This window comes from Cricetulus griseus, chromosome 7, assembly GCF_003668045.3.
Source record: "Cricetulus griseus strain 17A/GY chromosome 7, alternate assembly CriGri-PICRH-1.0, whole genome shotgun sequence".
NCBI lineage: Eukaryota > Metazoa > Chordata > Mammalia > Rodentia > Cricetidae > Cricetulus > Cricetulus griseus.
Window position 1 is genome coordinate 5,259,647 of NC_048600.1, and position 20,464 is coordinate 5,280,110.

The 20,464-nt window shown below is 39.7% G+C and overlaps 1 protein-coding gene across 3 annotated transcripts in view; it reads left to right on the plus strand.

Annotated features, from left to right (window-relative positions):
- Positions 1-20,464, plus strand: part of Heatr5b (HEAT repeat containing 5B) — a 76,482-nt gene that overhangs the window by 54,235 nt on the left and 1,783 nt on the right. For all 3 annotated transcript variants that reach the window (XM_027426054.2, XM_027426055.2, XM_035448262.1), the window contains exons 27-35: positions 155-334; positions 7,263-7,500; positions 8,302-8,556; positions 9,650-9,777; positions 11,247-11,391; positions 12,139-12,405; positions 13,760-13,984; positions 17,393-17,544; positions 18,965-19,178. In XM_027426054.2, coding sequence (XP_027281855.1) covers positions 155-334; positions 7,263-7,500; positions 8,302-8,556; positions 9,650-9,777; positions 11,247-11,391; positions 12,139-12,405; positions 13,760-13,984; positions 17,393-17,544; positions 18,965-19,178 — 1,804 coding nt within the window. The remainder of the gene's footprint in view (positions 1-154; positions 335-7,262; positions 7,501-8,301; positions 8,557-9,649; positions 9,778-11,246; positions 11,392-12,138; positions 12,406-13,759; positions 13,985-17,392; positions 17,545-18,964; positions 19,179-20,464) is intronic.

Consider the following 20,464-nt stretch of genomic DNA (forward strand, 5'->3'; position numbering starts at 1 on the left):
ACCCTGTGGAAACTTAGTGCTACTTTATAGTCTTCAGAGGGATAGAATGAGCTTTTTTATTCTCCCCTGTGCAGGGATATAATGAAACCCATTTCCCTCTCCTCTATGCAGAGTTACTCTCCATGTACAATAACTTTAAACGTCCCTTGGCTAGGTGTGCAGCACGTGGATTGGAAGTGGCGTTGTCAGCGATCTCAATGATCTCCGTCGGGTACATAACCTGCTCGTTTCCTCTCTGGACAAAGTTCAGGCTGGAAAGGGATCTTCCAGCCAACTGTATCGAGAGAGTGCCACCACCATGGAGAAGCTGGCGGTCCTCAAGGCGTGGGCAGAGGTAAACATGGCTTCTTACTGACATCCTCCATCCTCCATCCCTGACTCTCACTGGAGAATCTTCTGTGCACAAAAACTGGCCCTTGCTGTGGAACTCTTTTTCAACTCTGTTGATATGAGTCTTTTGTAAAGCTTTATCTTACTTCGTATGGTGGCACACACCTGTAATTCCAGCAGGTGAGGCTGAGGCAGGAGATTGCCATGTCAGGGCCATTCCTGGGCTTCATAGCAAGTTCTAAACCAGTCAAAGCTACAAAGTGAGACCCTGTCTGAAAAAATACAAAACAAAATCCTTTGTTTTGAAAAAGGGGTATTATAGGGGAATTAGCCATGGAAAGCACAAAAATATATATAATAGAAAATATTTTATGCTAAGATTTTTATTTAACTAATTTTAGAAGACTTGCTGCCTTGATAACTAGGTTGCAGAAGTTTTATTTAGTTTATTTTTTAATGTTGTTTTAAACTTGTTTCATTTCCTCGTGTGTCTGTGTGAGTGTGTGTGTGTGTGTGTGTGTGTGTGTGTGTGTGTAAGAGAGGGGATGCGCACAAATGATTATGTAGGCACTTCTTTATCAAATTATATTATTTTAAATTCTTGTAAATTTTCCAGTAGCTTTTGAATTATCACCAGCTGCCCTACAGTATTTGTAGTTACTGATTCCTCTCCTTACCAGCTCAGCCCATTTTAAAGATTTGTTTTTGTTTTTATTTTTATGCAATGTGTGTTTTGCCTACATGTGTGTATATGTACCATGTGTGTGCCTACTACTTGCAGAGGCCAGAAAAAGGATCCTCTCAAACTGGAGTTATGTGTGGTTGTGACATACCAGGTCCCAACTCAGATCTTCTGCAAGAACAGAGATGCTCTTAACTTGTGAGCATCCAGCCCTCAACCTGTCCTCCCTGTGTCTGTGTACGGCAGCTATGGCCACTGAATAGCAGTGCTGCCTTAGAGTGTGTGGTACTCAATTTAGATAAAGGATGCTAGGCTTTGGGTGGGTGGGGACCTCTGTTATCAGTTCAGATAAAGGATGCTGGGTCTAGGAGGTGGGGGACAGACTAGGATTTCTTCCTTCATAGAAAGAAAATATAGAGTTCAATGAGGTATCATAAAAAATCATTTTTCTCCTGTTTTTATGCTATAGATCAAGCTGTCTTACAAATAAAGTATTCTTAGGATCTTGTACTTCTTACTCTGATAATATTTTAGCAAATTTGTTTTGCTTATTTTAGTAAAATGATTGCTTTTATTTATAACATTTTAGTCTCTTTGAAGTTAATGCAAATCTGATTTTATATTTTATGTTAAATTTTAATTGAAAGTAATGTAAGAAAAGATACTACTTATTGGATTTTATTTTTAAAAAATAAGCCCCCTAAAAATTGTCCTTCAATCTCATGTGCATGCCACCATGCACTCTGATGGCCACATAAAATCCTTTTAAGGTATCAGGTCCTCTGCACATTTGCATGCCGTGATTGACTGACCTGCTGGGAAGTTTGCCAGTGTACAGTGTCAAGAACATTAAACACTGAGTCAGAGGCCCTGGAACAAATCCGATCTCAAGATTTACCATCTGTGACTTCTTCAAGTGACAGTTGGCTCACAGCCTCAGTTTTGTCAGTAAAAAGTGAAAATAATGTCTTTCATAAGCCACTCTGTATCACAATGCAAATCGTTGTGCCAGGCGCTGAACTGACATTAATAAATGCCATAAAAACTAAATGAGAATGCCACGTAACGAAGTCAATAATGTACATTTATTTGGAATTCTTTCTTATTTGAGGGTAATTTGTGTTATCCTTTAACAACTGGTACCTCAGGCTGTTTTCCCTACTGTCTGAGAATTCTTTTACCACTTCATTTCATCCCCTTTATCACTTTCTCAATTGCCTTCTTATTCTAGATCTCTCTACTCAGGACCTATTTTTACTTTTGTTTTGTCACTTAGAGAGTTTGTTTCCCAACTCCTCCAAGTCTTTGGGTTTATGTGAGCTGTGTGACATTGAGTGTTACTTCCTGTTCAAAACCTGGAGCCTGGAGAGATGGCTCAGAGGTTAAGAGCACTGACTGCTCTTCCAGAGGTTCTGAGTTCAATACCCAGTACCCACATGGTGGCTCACAACCATCTGTAATGGGTCAGATTACTTCTTCTGATGTGCATGAAGACAGAACACTCATATGCGTAAAATACATGAATAAATAAGTCTCTTAAAAAACTTTCTTTTGGCCGGGTGTTGGTGGTGCACACCTTTAATCCCAGCACTCGGGAGGCAGAAGCAGACGGATTTCTGTTAGTTCGAAGCCAACCTGGTCTCCAGAGTGAGTGCCAGGATAGGCTCCAGAGCTACACAGAGAAACCCTGTCTCAAAAAAACCAAAAAAAAAAAAAAAAAAAAGCTTTCTTTCTTCACATTAAGATTTATTTATTTTGTTTTTAATTTTATGTGCATCAGTGTTTTGTTTGCATGCATGTATACATACCGTGTGCACACCTGTTGCTTTGCACAATAGCAAATATTCTTAATCACAGAGCCACCGCTCTAGCTCTGTTTGTTGTTTGACATTAAAGTTAGGAAATGGCTTTCATAGGATTACAGTGTAAATTAGATTTCAGCATAAAGGACTGTGTGCAACACCTGCTGTTTTATCTATAATGAACATTATATGCTATGATTAGTTTCAAAATTATATTTCTCCACTGTGACTTATCGAATAATGTATTATGGAATGTCAGCTCTGGGGCAGGACAGTAAAGAACAAGACAGATGTACTGTATTTACTTTGCAAGCCAGACTTTCAAAAGAAGGAGATGAAACAGAAAGTGAGGAGTGCTACTATGGAAATACAGAATTCTGAAACAGCGCAGGGCACTTACACTGGATTCTTGGAGAGAGTGGCATTTGAATGGAAACTCGGAAGGAAGAATAGGCACCAGCCAGCATCTGTGTGAAGAGACTTCAGAGCTCCATGCTCCCCCACCCCCACCCCCACCCCCGGACCTCACACCATCTTCCCTTCCTTAGTTATTCACTCATTGAGATTACTTCCACTAAAGCCTTGAATAGCAATTATTCAGATCGCTAGCCACCTTCAGAACTTCCATATCTTCCTCCATCTCATAGCTTGTGCTTGTATGAGTGTACAACCACCACGACAAAGCACTCCACACTCCTCTTGAGAGCCAGAAGAATATTTGTCATCACTGACCCTGGAATTCCTTCTATGATCCTTTTCTCTGAAAAGACAAGAAACAAGTTCATGGATATGTTTACTTACAGCGTTATTTGTAACACTAAGCAGTCAATGTCCTTTGGTATGTCTTTATGGTGTGTGATTGCCTAAGCTAAACCATCAGAAGAAAACATGAGATCTGTTCAGTTGTAGGGAAATTAGTGAACACATTATGGTCTGTGCTGTGCAGCCATTAGGATGTGGTTATGAAGACTGAGAAAACTGCATATTGACTGATAAAATTAAGTAGAAAGATCTATTACAGCTTAAGACAGAACATGAAATTGGGAATTGGGACCCTGTCTCAAAAAAAAAAAAAAAAAAGGAAGGAAGGAAGAAAGAAAGAAAGAGGGAATTGGGACTATGAGGCATTTTAGACTCTTACGTTCTAATTATTTGTTGTGTTGTGTTTTGAGGTAGCATCTCACTATGTATGCTGGATAGCCTGGAACTCGTTCATTATGTAGACCAGGCTGGCTTTAAGCTTGTGTGATTTCCCGGCTTCAGACTTCTGGGTACTGGGATTATAAGTGTGCTGATGCCACATGTGGTTTTTACTTCCCGGACCTCTTAGAATGCATTTATTAAAGCGAAAGCTGTGGGAAAATGTGTATATCTGACGTAAAAATCGCTGCAGTGATTCTCCTTGCTCATTGCCTACCAAGTAAAAGCTCCAGGTATTTCTACCTTGTCTCCTGTGTTCAGGCAAGAGCTGCACACACACAGTTTTCTGCTTTCCTGTTCTTGTCCTTGCTGTTCCTCCCACCTACAGTCACTCTGTCCTTGACCTGAGAGTGAATGCTTGCCCTGGAATACTCTGCCCTGCCTTTGCTGTATTCTGTGGTTATGATCTGCCCTTATGGTGCTCCCTCATTGTGCTTCCTCATTGGTGCTCCCTCAGGTCTGTCATTCACTTCAGAAGCCACTTGTGCTCAATTGGTGCCAGACACAAGGTGGGATATGGTAGGGCAGGTGCTACATGTACAAAGTTTGGGACTTTTCATTTTTGTCTTTTCATTCTTTCTTTACATTTTACTGCTGTATGCTGTTTAAGACAGTGTCTTTCTGTATGACCCAAACTGGCCTCAGACCCAGATTTAACATCAGCCTTCCAAGATTACTGGCGTACACTCAGCCTAAAAACAAACTGAAAATTCTTTAAAAAATTCTTTTCAGCATTTTATCATTCCCTTACCGTTGTATTTCTGAGTTCATAGAAAGAAAAAGTAGGTATTTTCATCTTTGTTGTCTAGCACAATAATAAAAGCAGGGTGCCAACTAAGTATTCAAACAAATTGCTGGTTATGTTTATAGTGTATTTTTTTCTCCATAAATTTTATTTAAATTGGAAACAATTTTATACATTTTATTTAAATAGAAATGATTTTGTACATTTGATTTAAATTAGAAATGATCTAATTTCCTTCTCCCTCCCATCAAAATCTGTCATTTGGGGCAGAGCCTAGACCCTCCCCCTATGGCAACTCTTGTAAAGCAGTTTGTGCAACAAGCCCACACCTACTCTGAAAAGGCCGCACCTCCTACTAGTGCCTCTCTAATGACCAAACAGTCAAATATGAGCCAATGGAGGCTATTCCTGATCAAACCATCACACAGACATACCAGAAAGTCTCAGTTTAACACCAAAGAAGACAGTCTTATATCTTTGTACATGGAATGCTCTAAATTCTGTGGGAACTCCTTCGACCATAAGATCAGGTAGGTGCAGCTGGGGCAGAATTATATACAGCTGGCAGGGAGGCACAGGCTAGAGTTGCTGAAGTCTCAGGTTTGAAGTCAAGTTAGATGATCCTACTCATCCCGGGGTTCTAGGAGGCTCTTAAACTCAAGAGGAGGGCATCCTAGGATACACATAGGAAGCCTAGTTTCAATTCAATAATAAAATAAGTAAGTTCTAAAAGGATGTATCCCAGCCTGTGGGAGTAGGAAGTAGCAGGATAACCATGAATTCTAGGTCATCTTTGGTGTACATAGTATTAGGCCAACCAGAAGGAAGATCCAGTCTCAAAAAAAAAAAAAAAAAAACCTATGAGTGATCCTTGTTTCTAGTTTCTTTAATGGAAAGTGCTAGAGGCATTTGCAAGGCCTCAAGATGGGCCGGAGCCAGTATATGGCAGAGTCCTGGCAACAACCAAATGGACCATCTTATGGCCCTCAGGGGGATACTTGGAATCCTTAAGTCCATCACTGCTGGTGATGAACTTGAGGTGACAGCTGGTGTTGGAATTGAGGTGACAGCTGATGATGGACTTAAGGTGACAGCTGATGATGGACTTGAGGTGACCGCTGGTGATGGACTGGAGGTGACAGCTGGTGTTAGACCTGAGGTCACTGCTGGTGTTGGAATTGAGGTCACTGCTGGTGAGGGACTTGAGGTGACTGCTGGTGTTGGAATTGAGGTGACTGCTGGTGAGGGACTTGAGGTGACTGCTGGTGAGGGACTTGAGGTGAAGCTGGTGTTGGAATTGAGGTGACAGCTGGTGTTGGACTGGAGGTGACAACTGGTGAGGGACTTGAGGTGACTCAAGTGGGACTTGAGTCATTTATATTGTTTTTTGGGCACTTTCTTAGAATGTCAGTATGATATCAAAATTGAGGTAGAGGGCAATCTTAAAATGATTAGGAAAAGTGCGTCTGTGGTACATGCCAATACATAGGAGGCAGAGGCCGGCAGATCTCTGTGAGTTTGAGGCCAGCCTGGTCTACAGAGTGAGTGCCAGGACAGCCTCCAAAGCCACAGAGAAACCCTGTCTCAAACACAAAACAAAGCCCCTCCAAAGAACCCAAACCAAACCCCCTCTGGGAAACATGAATGTGGTGTTTATAATCCAAGCTACAGTCTGTCTACTCTAGAATTTTGTTAAGTCTGTGCTCTAGCCGTCTCCCCACAGTATGAATGAGTGTAAGGTAAGCCCTGTCTATCACCATGAGCTTCCGAGGTAGGCCCCCAGGAACAGTGCCAAAGAACGGGAAGCTTTGCAAGACTTTGGTGTAGTGCAGCTGTTTCTCTTGCCTGTTTTATTCCCTTTCCCCATTTTTCAGCCCTGTGTTATCAGTTCTCCAGAGCCTAAACATAAGTACAAAAATAAACTCAGCAAGAAAGTACCCTGAGTGTGCTTTCAGAGAGTTGGTATTACATGTCTTTTTAAAAAGTCCATAAACTACAAAGGGCATAGATACCACATGTGATAAATCCATTATATTCTTAGATGGCTGTCTGTGATAATGTGAGATTGCTAAGTGTCACTTAAGGCCTGTGTAGGAGGCGGGTTAGGAGGCGGGTTAGGGGATATTTATGGGTACCCTTTCTCTGGCCACCTCCCTCCTCTCAGTCTGTCTCTGAAGTCTGTTCCATTATGTCTAGTCAGCCTGGGAAAGGCAGTAGACAGGAAGTCATACTCTGGGCTGGGAAAAAGGAGGCTTTGTAAAGCAGAACAAGGATGCCAGAATAATCCAGAGAAGACTACTTAAGGAATATGGTACAAGAGGAACAGTCAGAAATCAGATTAATTAAAAACACTTCTGCAGCGGGAGGTAGAGAATTCATAAAGTTGTACACTTTCTAATATCCACACCCAATTCTCCTTGACCATTTAACTGCATAATTACAACAATTTAAAATACTTAATTTTATCTGATACCTTACTTTCAACTCATGAATGTCTTATTAGGTCTATGTGGTTGCTATGAATATTAAAAAAGAAGCAGAGTCAAAGCCAAAGAGAGCGATGAGAACTCCCGATGATGATGATGATGACTATGGCACCATAGATGAACTACCTCCAGATAGCTTAATAACCCTGGTGCAGCCTGAGCTGCCGACGCTCAGCCGCCTGTGGCTGGCAGCCCTGAAAGACTACGCACTTTTGACTTTACCTGCTGAATTCTCTAGTCAGCTTCCCCCAGACGGTAAGTATCCTGTGCCGTAGTTTGCTTTTATGGAGTTCAAACTAATATTAAGCAAGATGGGCTTGGCAGAGGCTAGTACTTGGCATTGTTTCATTTAGGGCATGTCCTTCACACCAATTTTGTGAATTCAGGCTATGACCAGGGAGCATGGTTAGCTGAAGCGAAAACTTTAGTGCTATTGCAGTGGTAGCTGTATAGCTGTGGGACCAGCTAAGCAGTTAGTGACATCACCATGATGAAGTATACCACTGTGCTGCCCTGTGATGGTGTTTTCTTGTAAATCCTAGTTGAACCATGAGCTGTGTTCCTAAGGCTTTTTCGTGTTTGTATTTAATCAGTTCCCCTATTGAGATCAATCCAGAAATCTTTATGAACTGTTTTTGATTAGGAAATGTTGATTAATTCCTCCTCAAAAACCTCATTCTTCCTCCCAGATTATTTTAATGACAAGGATTGAGCCCCCTTTTATTCTCCCATTAGGCACTATGATAGCCAGGGGAAAGCAGAAGCTCAGTGTTGGCTGCAGGAATGGGAGGTGGGGAGGAAGAGGAGAGTGGAACACAGGCGGAGAGGGCTGCTATGGTGAAGACAGTGCAGGGAGAAGTCCGGCTTGTCCCTCCAAGGAAGAACAATACAAGGATGGATGGTGTCCTTGGTGGCAGAGAGAAAGGCTGAAGGTTGGCATCAGGAGGGACGGGCCCTTCTGGCTTAGCTGGGGAGGAGGCCTTTGCTTGGGGAGGATCTTGTTGCCAGTGCACACTTTTGAAAACAATGTCTTTACTTGATTTGATTGTTTCACAGGTGGAGCATTTTATACTCCCGAGACCATCGATACAGCAAGACTTCACTACCGGAACTCCTGGGCCCCCATTCTCCATGCAGTGGCACTTTGGTTAAACAGCACAGGATTTACGTGTCCAGAGTCCACAGAAGCAGCAGCGGTGTCTGGCACACAAAAACGCTCCCTGGCTGTTGGTTTAAACCAGGTACCAGGAGCAATGGCTAGTGCTAAACCCTTGCCAGAAGTCAACAAAGGCAGAATGCACCTGATCCTAGGTAGGTGTCCCCATGGTATGTGTCAGGGCTGTCACCTCAGAGCAGCTGTAGCTCTCATTGTAGTGCTATGGAAAAGTTTGCGTAGTACAATTCAGGGAAACAATAATAAAAGGACTTTTTCAGCTCCACTTTTAAGTTAACTGAATTTTAATCTAAAAATTATTTAAAACTACTCTAAAAGTTTAGCCATGGTGTTCACACACAGAATATTGAATTTCGAAGAAAAAAAAAAAACCTGAGTTTTTTTATTCAATATATTTTCTTTATGTTGGCATTTAATAGATTATCCAATGAAGAAAAAATGTTTATAGTCTGCTTTTAGATCATTTTTAATTTATAAGTGTTCTTTTAATATCTAAGTATTTACGTATTCTGAAGGAACTTTTGTGATCTCATATTTTCTGGAAAAGGAAGACAACAAGTAAGGTGGAATTATGGAATTTGTTCATAGATCTCACAACTGAAAATATGAAAAACTTCCAAAGCTTTAGCCTTGTACACATTGAGTTCTTGTTTTAACAAGTCTTGCATGTAGCTTGACATTTAAAAAACCTTGCATGGAACCTGGAGAGATGGCTTAGTGGTTAAGAGCACTTATTGCTCTTCCAGGGGACCTGAGCTCATCCCCAGCACCCACATCAAGTGGCCTCCCAACTGCTGTAACTCCAGCTTCATTGGATCTGACCTCATTCTGTGGCCTGCAGGCATGTGCACTCACGTGAATAAACCCACACACAGATACACAGAATTAAATATTTTAAAAAATGCACATATACAAAATTGTTGGGCAACTCTAATAAAAGTAGGAATACTTATAAATTTGTTCTTAATGTACTATATTTATTTAATTTTAGAAATTGAAATGTGTCTTCATAATCAACCTAGTGATAGGCTGCACATGGCTAATTTGAATATTAAACTAATTGAGGACTACCACCCTTTGTTGTGTTTGTCTGCTTAGCATAGAAAACATTTTTAACTCTCTGGTACTAATAAATATATAGTGATCTGGGAAAAATAGAGAACAATATAATATCAAAGCAACACAAGTGTTTTGTGTTAAAAACCCATGTTTTTACTCTGTGCATTCCAGGTGTGAGTATACAGTTTCTTTGTTCTCCTCGACCTGAGGAGCCCATTGAACATGTTACAGCATGCCTGCAGGCCTTACACACCTTACTGGGGTCTCCTTATGCACGAATCCACATTGCAGAAGATCAGGTACAGTGTATTTCTATAATGAATAATTGTGTGCTTTTTAGTAATCATATCTACTCTGGAGTAAATTTGTCACATTGGAAGTAAACATTGTGTATTGATAACAAGATTGTCTAACTAATGCCAGTGAAAAGGGTTTTGTCTCTACTGATTGTAGGATGACTATACCACAGAGCTATGCTACAGCTAGACACCATGCCTTCTTAACTTTATTCCTATGGGGGTGATAAGGAAGGAGGTGGGGGCACCATTGGTGTGATGCAAAAGGTAAAAAAAAACAACTTCTCAGAGAGAGAGAGAGAGTAATTGAATCAGAATTGCCAGAGATTGCATTTGCCTCTGAGAAAGAACAACATACTTACAAAAACTGGAAAACTTCAGGAGATAACATGACAACAAGTCCAAGGGTACTATAGCCATTTACTATGGCTCATATAAAACAGGTAGCGGTCATAAGATGGGACTGGGCAATGCTGTAAAGGCCAAATTATGAAGATTTCTTTATGACATGCAAAGGAATTTGAATTCTGTCCTGGAAGTAAATGGAAATGATTAAAATGTTTAAGTAAAAGAATGATTAATTTTGTTTGGAAAGGTCATGAGAGGCAAAGGATGTAACTCAGTGAGAAAACATTTGCATAAATACATGATAGACAATAGATGCTAGACAGACAGACAGACAGATAGATGATAGACAGACAGACAGGCAGGCAGGCAGGCAGGCAGGCAGATGATAGATGAGGACAGAGGAGGCCTTAAGTAAGAAAGTCTAGAACATTCAGTTACACTGAGGAGGGTGGCCTGATTGGTCTTTTACCAATTCCTAGAAGTCTACTACAGTAAGAGAAAGACATAGGAGAAAAAATGGAATAGCCTTGGATTTTTTTTTTTTTTAATTTCTTTGTACTTCTAGGATTGGGTTCAAAGCCTCATGCATGCTGAGCAAGTATTTTAAGAACTAGGCAGCACCCTGAATGCAGACATTCTGTATCTTAGAAGAAGGAAGAAGAGTTTGGCTGAATTAAGTTTTTTCCTGTGTTTTAATTTGAGGCATGCTCGTTGTATCAGTTAGATGTGGAAAACTGTAGAGGTTTAAGATCCAAGTGTGTAATAGTTCTGAGGTGAGTGAAGACACCAGTTAATCAGCTTAGGTCGGAAGATGACCTAAATGACTAGCAATACCAATGGCTCAGGTCTTTTATTCCAGTAGAGAATAATAATATCTGGATATCAGATGTTTAAATATTTAAATACTAGCTATTTGTTGCTTGGAAATCTTAAAAGATAATGTGTTACCTCTGGATTTTATTATTATTCTTTATTGTTAAATAGTCCTATATATTAAATATTAGTTATAAAAGTAATTTTGCAGAAAAAGTAATTTTGCATGTCTGTTTTCTCAGATTTTTATTATATACATCAGTCCTTTGAAATGGAAATTACTTAAATGTATTTGTGTTAATTTATAATAGCTGATTGGTGTTGAGCTGCTAAGTGTCCTGCACCGCCTGCTGCTGACCTGGAACCCACCCTCCATCCAGCTGCTGGTCACTGGGGTTGTGCAGCAGATTGTCGGGGCTGCTCAGGATCATTTACAGGAAAAGAGAAACACCATAAGTAAGTGCCAGAAGCTGCACTAACTTGGAGCCAACCTTTCTTCCCCGAGGCTTCTGTGGTTTGTTCATATATGGGGATGTCGTGCCTGCATGTATGTCTTCAAACTACATGCATGTGTGGAGCCCACAGAGGACAGAAGGGCATTGGATCCCTAGAACTGGCGTTACAGATGGTTGTGAGCTGCCACATGGGTGCTGGGAATTGAACCCAGGTCCTCTAGAATAGCAACCAGTGTTCCTAACCATTGAGCCATCTCTTCAGCCCTGTACTCCTAGTTTTGTAACAATAGGACCAAGAAGTTTTATAAACCAGGCATGATGGGGCATGCCTGTGATCCCAGCATTGGGCAGGTAAAAGAAACAAGATCAATACGTTCCATGTTCTTTCTCTGTAGCAAATTGAAGGTCAGTGTGACCTAGGGGCTTGCCTCAAAAAAATTAAAACTAAAAAAGAAATTGCTAATTCTGGACTTCCTCCATTCAAAGGTGTCAATTTTATATGGTTCAACCTAGCATATTTGTTATTTCTATTATGAAATACAAACATAATAAAAAACCTAGTCATGATTTTCCAGGTGAAATGGATTGCCTGTGGCTTTAAGGAGGGTTCATCTGTCCAGGACATTGCACCAAGAAGGGCCTATAGCACCATTTATACATTTACTTATAAATCCTTTAGAAATAATTTAAATATACTTATTTTATGTATTTTTTTCTGGAAATTTCATCAAATTATATCTTTCCTAAGATGAAGAGGATATGGAAAAAGAGTCCTGTCCTACATTAGGAGAAGGAGGTGACAGCGGTGGCCTCATTCCTGGAAAGTCTCTTGTGTTTTCAACCATGGAGCTCTTGATGTTCATCTTAGTGCGTCATATGCCACACCTGTCTACTAAGATGTCGGACTCTCCAAGTCACGGTACCACGAAAACTCGCCTGTCAGAAGAAAGTGCTCGTTTGGTGGCAGCCACGGTGGCCATTCTGTCTGATTTGCCGTCCCTTTGCTCACCAGCTGGTACGGTACTGATCAGTATTTGGAAGTGCATAGGCAAAGATGAGCTTTCTTTGCATCTTAATGTTTTCTTATCTTTCTTAATCTTGGTGCTAAATGAGAAGCTTTTTAAAGAGTTACTTTGCCTGTAAAAACCTTGGAAAGGCTAAAGTTTCTAAAACTAGCAACCTAAGGTAGCCTTGCTGTCCGACCATCAGAGAGAGAAGCAGGCTGTAGCTGGGTGCTGGAGAGCTGGCCAGCATATGCAGGGTCCTCCCTTGCCTTGGTTTTGATCCCCAACACCGCATAACAAACAAATCAAAACTTGAAGACTGGAGGAAGACATGAAATCAACAGATAGATATGGGAAGAATGACTGCTCCTGGTTTATAATCTAGTACCATTTGTGAGTGTCACTGAAAAAGTATGTCTGAAGAGTGACAGTCAGCCCTAAAGAGCACTGAAAAGAATTATGGTTAATAAAGATAATAGTTATCTGTAGATGCTGAAAACTATTTTATATAATAGACTTTCTCTCAGTTTTAAAGTAAAAGTAGTACCAGAGGGTATGTGGTACATTTCATCCCAAGCAAACCTTTTTGGCTCCTACCTGATGAGTGTGAAAACAATGACTTCTCCATCATGGTTGTTCCATAGGTGCTGCTCTGGAGAGCAGTTTTGGCTACAGATTCTAGTATGCTTTATTCCACATTTGCCTGCCCAGTACTTTTTTTCCTGACTCAAGTTATATTAGAGTTACTTTAAGACTCACCAGGCTACTCAAATTATATGGTTAGTGTTTCAGTTTTTCTGTCCTCTATTATCATTCCTATTATGAAGGGCAGGATTATATAGGTTACATTGGAAGTGATAGCAACAAGATTCAGTTGGAACAAAAAAGAAAATACTACTTCCGTTTAAAACAATACAGCACTTTCTTATATTATTTTTCAAACTGATGAATAATGATAGTAATACAGTAAATTTTAAATAAAATCAAGGAAAAAAGTCAAGTCAGGCATGGTGATGCTGAGGCAGGAGGATTACTTGAGTCCAGGAGTGAGGGACCAGCCTGTGCAAAATGATGAGACCTTAAGGGAGAGAACACAATCAACTGTTTAAAAATAATTGTGTGTATGTGAGGTAGGGGTGTGTGTGTGTGTGTGTGTGTGTGTGTGTGTGTGTGTGTGTGTGTGTGTATGTTGGTGTGTGTGTGTGGTGTGTGTGTTGTGTGTGTGTGTGTGTGTGTGTGTGTGTGTGTGTGTGTGTGTGTGTGTGTGTGTGTGTGTGTGTGTGTGCGTGTGTGTGTGTTGTTGGAAATAGCTATCATGTGGGAACTGAAGGAGTTACAAAATGACCTGATTTGTTTTTATTTCAGGCTGTATGACAATCCTGCCCACAATTCTGTTCTTAATTGCAAGAATATTGAAAGATACAGCAATAAAGTCTGCAGACAATCAGGTTCCTCCTCCCGTCAGTGCAGCTCTGCAGGGGATAAAAAGCATCGTGACACTTTCGATGGCCAAAACCAAGGAAACTCAGAAACAGTGGACATCTCTAATCCGGAGCACGCTGGCCTGCATCCTGGAGTATTCACAGCCAGGTAGCCTGTCAGAAGTCTCCAAGTTTTACTTTCTGGATGTCTGTTCCTTGATAGAATATTGCTGGAAGACCCTTGTCAGGGGACTGCTATATAACACTGCGTCAAACCAAGATGGGTGTTTTATCTCCCCTTCAGGTTTGAAATAGAAATGCTTCTTCCTGCATTGTGGGCTCTAAGAAGCTTCTTAGTTCTTATATGCATGTTGGTGGGTTAAAAAAGGAGACAGTATATACCCAGAATTGACATATGTTTACTGCAAGGTTTTTTTTTCCTTTTTTTTTGTCCCCTCCCCCCTTTCCCTTTGGAATTCTCTCTCTCTCTCTCTCTCTCTCTCTCTCTCTCTCTCTCTCTCTCTCTCTCTCTCTCTCTCTCTCTCTCTCTCTCTGTCTCTCTCTCTCCCCCTCACCCCCCTCCTCCTCCTTGTTGTTGTTGTTATTGTTTGAAGCAGGGTCTTGTCACATAGCTCAGGCTAACTTCAAACTCATGGTCATCCTGTTTCAGCCTCTTGATTCCATTTGATTACAAAAATAGACCAACACGTCTGGCTATGTTTTTCAAAAAAAACAAAAACAAAAAACAAAACAGGAGCCAGACATGGTAGTGCACACCTTCTACCATGCAGAGGCAGGGCAGGTGGGTCTCTGTGAGTTCAAGGCCAGCCAAGTCTCACAGTGAGTTCCAGGCCAGCCAGAACCATAGACCCTGTCTTCAAAGAAAAAGTAATAAAATAGGAGACAAAATGATTATGACTATTCCAACATAGCCCCAAATATAACTACAATCCTGATATTGAGATATTTTATCTTATAATGTCTGTGTATAGAAGCAAGTAATTTCTTATATAGTATGTATCAGTTAATAAATGTAGTTATCTGTGTATATACATGTGTTATATCAAGTGAGATAAGTAACTATGAATAATATATGTAATTTGTTTATATTTCTAATTTGAGTAAGTAAATTTATATGAGTAAAATCTCATTTTATTTCTTCATTCAATGTTTTTTTATAACTGCCTGTTCACTCTCTTAACTGACATAATTTTCATCCCATGTGTTTGCCAGATGCTTATTCTCCTGTCAATGGATATTTTTTATGATTTTTTTATGATATCTCATTTTCCCCAGTTATAAGCATGGTTGTTATAAAGTTCCTTAAAGATTCTTAGTGTATCTTTATGATACATATATAGAACTGGAAATACATATTTTAATACTTAATTTCATGAGATGTTGCTGAATTAATATCCAATGTGGCTTTGCAGGTGGGGGCATAATTCAACAAAACAAGCATTTTTATGTTTGTTTTTATTTAAAAATACTTACTCATAGTTTTTTCCCACCTCTCTTCTGTGCTTAACTTTTCCCTCTTAAGCTTCATTTCTTTTTTTAAAGAAAATATGAAAACTCTAAAAACAAAATAATAAGGAAAGACTTGCCACATTATTTTTTTTTTTTTTTCGAGACAGGGTTTCTCTGTGTAGCTTTGGTGCCTATCCTGGCACTCGCTCTGGAGACCAGGCTGGCCTCGAACTCACAGAGATCCGCCTGCCTCTGCCTCCCGAGTGCTGGGATTAAAGACTTGCACCACCAATGCCTGGCGCCACATTCTTTTAAAACATTTCCATAGCCAGGCATTGAGGCTTATGTGTGTAACCCCAGCCCATGGAAGGTGAAGATACAGTCACTGTGGATTCAGGTCCAGCTGGAGCTACATAAAGAGTTCCAGGCATAAGTCAGTAGTGAAGAGATAGGGAAAAGGCCATGGGGATATTTGTATAGTGCTCATATAGCAAGGGAAGAAGGACCCTGCTCAACATAAGAAAAGTCATATCCAGCTTGGAAATCATGTTTCTTATTTTAAAAAATTGAAGTCTTGTACTTTAAAATTGTGTGTATCTATTTATGTACACACAAGGAAATTCTCAAGGGAGCAATGACTCTCTTTAAAATTGCTGCAATACCTTGTTTTTCATTTCTAGAACCTTTCGTTTTGAAATACATTTCGAACTTTAATAAGATTTTCAAGAATAGAAGTGTGAACTCCAGTATGTCCTTGTCCTGAATATCTACTCACATGCTATTTGACCCTCTGTAAAATTTACATAGCATTGTTGTTACTCATCTTAATTAGCTTTGCTGAGCCATTTAAGAATATGTTGATATCTTTGTGATGTTTTACTCCTAAATACTGCATAAATATCTTAAGAACAAGGTCATTCTTTAAATACCCACAAAAGAATTGCTAAATTTAGGAATTTAACATTAGTGCAGTGCTATTGTTATTCATTTTCAAATCTCAGTGGTTGTCCTAATAATGAAATTTTCTTTGCATTATTGTCATGTTGCTTTAGCCTCTTTTAATCTGAGGCATTAACATGGCCTTTATCTTTTATGCTGTTCATGGTTTTTTGTTTGTTTTGTTGTTTTTCAAGGTAGGCTTTCTCTGTGTAGTCATGGCTGTCTTAGAACTTGCTCTGTAGACTAGGCTGCTCTCAAACTCAGGGATTCTCCTGTCTTTGCCTCCAACTCCATTCCTCCACCCTTGAGTCTGCTAGGATTAATGATAGGCACCACCACACATGTTCATGTTGTTAAAGATGACAAGACATCTATTCTGTAAAATATTCCTTAATTTATAATTATCTAATTTCCCCCTCAGTTTAGGGTACATTCAGTTTATACCTTTTGGGCAGGAAATCACTTAAGTAACATAAATCTTTCTCAGATAATCATGTAAGACAGTGTATGATACTGCTTTGTTCTACGTTAAGAATCTCTTGACCAGGTGTGGTGGCATACATCTTTAATCCCAGCACTCAGGAGGCAGAGGCAAGTGCATCTCTGTGAATTCAAGGCCAGCCTGGTCCATACATTGAGTTCTAGGACAGCCAGTCAAGTCTATCTAGAGAAACATTGTCTCAAGAAAACAAACAAACAAAGTAGAATCTCATGGTTTTTGATCTTTGCAACAAAGCTGTGTTTTGTAGCCCACACTGGGTTGATGTCACTCTGTAGCCCAGGCTGCCCTCAAATTTGTGTCACTAATCCTGCCATAGCCTCCCATGTGCTGGGATTGCAGGTGTGCACCACCACACCAAATCTCAACTTTGATAACTGTGTCAAGATGATGCCTGCCATAATTCCATATTATAATGCTGCATTTCTTCTTATCATAACCAAATGGTCTGCAGAGAGACTCATTGAGACTACCTTAATTGTCTGCTTCCTGTCAGGCTTTAACATAGCAATTGAAAAGTATGCCTGAAGCATTTTTCCTACCTTAGTTCCACAGTGAGAGTTTGTGATGTGTATTTTTTAGGTTGAGGCACACTCTGTGGTAAACACTGGCAGAATGTTGTTGATGTCTGTAATTTCCCAATCTTCCTGCTTACCTTTTATTCTGTAGATGATTCCATGCCTGCGCCTGATGAAGTGAGCACACTCACAGCCATTGCGCTCTTCCTGTGGTCTGCCAGCAGTGAAATAATAGGAGTGCAGTCCCTACAGAATGGCTGCATGAACAGATTTAAAAGTGCTCTGAATTCATGTGACCCATGGGTGAGTTACACTTCAACAGTCTACTTGTCAGGGCTTTTCAGATTAACTCACTGCGATGTGACAAATGCCATAAAAACTTACATGTTTGCAGTATGGCTTTATTTTTTAAACATTGTTTATTTATTATTGTATGCAAATGCGTGGTGTTTATGTGGGGGGGCACTTTGTGTGGCACCACAAGCATTTTTACCTGCAGAACCATCTGGTCAGCCTGTAGTATGGCTTTTAAATTGAAAAACTGTTAATGCACTGTGTATTTAAGCAGTAATCGTGACATATGCTGAAATTCTCCAGTGTCTGAAATATTTTATTAACCCTGGCCATAATTGTAGAGACTTTACATGGCTTTAGTTTTTCAGTATTTGTTTCAGAGATACCAAGAATGTTAAAGAATAAATTTGAATTATTGCATCTTTTAATGCTTCTCAAGCTTGCCACACACCAGGAAAAGATCACCAGTGTAGACTATTCCTGGCCTCCACCCTGAGCTTCCGTATGTCTTCAGATTTAGGCTTAGAGACCTGTATTCTTAAAATGTCCTCCACGATTTTCTATCTTCAGAGAAATTCGGTAGTTCATTTTCCAACAAAGCACTGAAAGAAATGTATTTCACTGTTTGTCCCATACATTGATGGGCAACCCCCTCCACTTTTTCCCCTCTTAAAAAATGTCAGTACTGTAGTAGGCATGGTGATATATGCTTTTAATTCTAACATTTAGGGGGAAGAGGCAAGCCTATCGCTACAAGTTTGAAACTAGCCTGGTCTACATAGTGAGTTCCAGGCTATCTGGAACTATACAGTAAGAACTTTCCTAAAATAAAAAAAGGAAAAAAAAATGTTACTATATTAATATAAACTGTTGTTTCCAAAGAGTCAAATGGGGTTGATGTATCTAAACAGTGTAGTTTTGTAGCTTTATTTCAGGTCTGTCCTTTGTTAACCTCCCTGACTACATTGCATTAAAATCAGAGAAACGGGGGCCGGAGAGATGGCTCAGAGGTTAAGAGCACTGACTGCTCTTCCAGAGGTTCTGAGTTCAATTCCCAGCAACCACGTGGTGGCTCACAACCATCTGTTATGAGATCTGGTGCCCTCTGCTGGTGTGCAGATATACATGGAAGCAGAATGTTGTGTACATAATAAATAAATAAAATCTTTTAAAAAAATCAGAGAGACAATTATATATTAAAGGAAGAAATCAGAATACCTAGTTTCTAACTTTCCATATAGTAGAAAAATATTTGCTATGTAAGGGTGGTAATTTAGTAACTCAAGTATAAGGAATTTCTTTAATCTCCAGTTTTATTTAATTGGCATTAAGTTCCATTGTTCCCCTTTTCATGTTGAGGTGCAATGTGACCGATTAGCAAATAAGATCTTCTACGTGCATTAATTGAGACAGTCTCTCTCTTACACAGGTTCAAGCCAAATGCTATCAGCTTCTCCTCTCCGTCTTTCAGCATGCCAATCGCGCCCTTTCAACTCCTTACATCCACTCATTAGCTCCACTCGTGGTTGAAAAGCTAAAGGCTGTCGAAAGAAACAGACCAGCCAGCAGTACAGAACTTCTGGCTGTCCAGGAAGGAATCAAAGTTCTTGAAACATTGGTTGCTCTTGGAGAAGACCAGAACAGTAAGTGTTTTCTTATTAAAAACCACTAGTCCAAAGTGAAGACCTGTATTATTTATGAATCTTAGTGTTAAACACAGGCTTTGCAACAGTGAGTTTCCCAAGAAGTAATTATGGTCTGAATATATAATGTATCTGCTCATGTTACTAGCATAATGTATTGGGTTTATTTATATTTGTTTTTTATGAGTGAGAAATCACAAGGAATTACCAAGAACATTTTAACACACTGATTTTGTTTTTAATTTTCTAGGTGTGTGTTTTTAAGAACCAGGAACAGCAGATATTTAATAATTTTTTTTTTTTTTTTTTTTTTTTTTTGGTTTTTTTCCGAGACAGGGTTTCTCTGTGTAGCTTTGGAGCCTATCCTGGCACTCGCTCTGGAAACCAAGCTGGCTTTGAACTCACAGAGATCGGCCTGCCTCTGCCTCCCGAGTGCTGGGATTAAAGGCGTGCGCCACCAATGCCCAGCTAATAAAAATTTTTAAATAAAATATGAATTACATAAGCCTTATGTTATAACCAGGGAAGTGTAAGTACCGGGTATCATAAGATACCTCAGGATTTGATAACTTAATTTTTTTTTTTTGCTTCATGATTAATGCAACAAGCATTTATTTAACCAGAAATGCATGCCTTATACAAAGTATAAGCTGTGTATACTTAATACACACATACTTAAATGTGATTTTTAATTGTTGTGGAAAAGCTAAAATTTTCAACAAATACCTTATAACTGAAAATTAAGTTGCTCCCAATTTCCAAGACTCTCTTTCCTGTGCCAAGGAATAAATAGCTCCATGACTGAAGGTTCACCTGCAAGTATAAGCCCTGGGCTCCATGCTAAGCACAGGACTGGGGCTGGGGGTGGGAGTGGGGGGTCTCATCTCTGTCTTCATGTTAAGCTTAAGTATAAATTTGGGCATCTGTTAAGGAATAGCAAGTCAAGTCAGACTTTAAATGCTAAAGAACAGTAAGGTCAGTGCTAACATTACAAAGTGAGTAAGGTTAAGTTCTATTTATAAAGCTTATAGTTAGTAAAATAAATATAATAAAATTACATCATACTTTCTACCCAAGTAACCCATACATTAATTTACTACTTTCTATAGCAGTTTCTTCCAAAAAAAAAAAAAAAACCAATCCTGACTATCCTGGGACTCCTCACTTTGTAGACCAGGCTGCCCTCAAATTCATAGAGATAAACAAACGCACGTGCCACCTGGCTGAATGTCTCAATTTTGACACTACTTCATTCTATCCCTGCTGAGATCGAACCCATGGCTTCT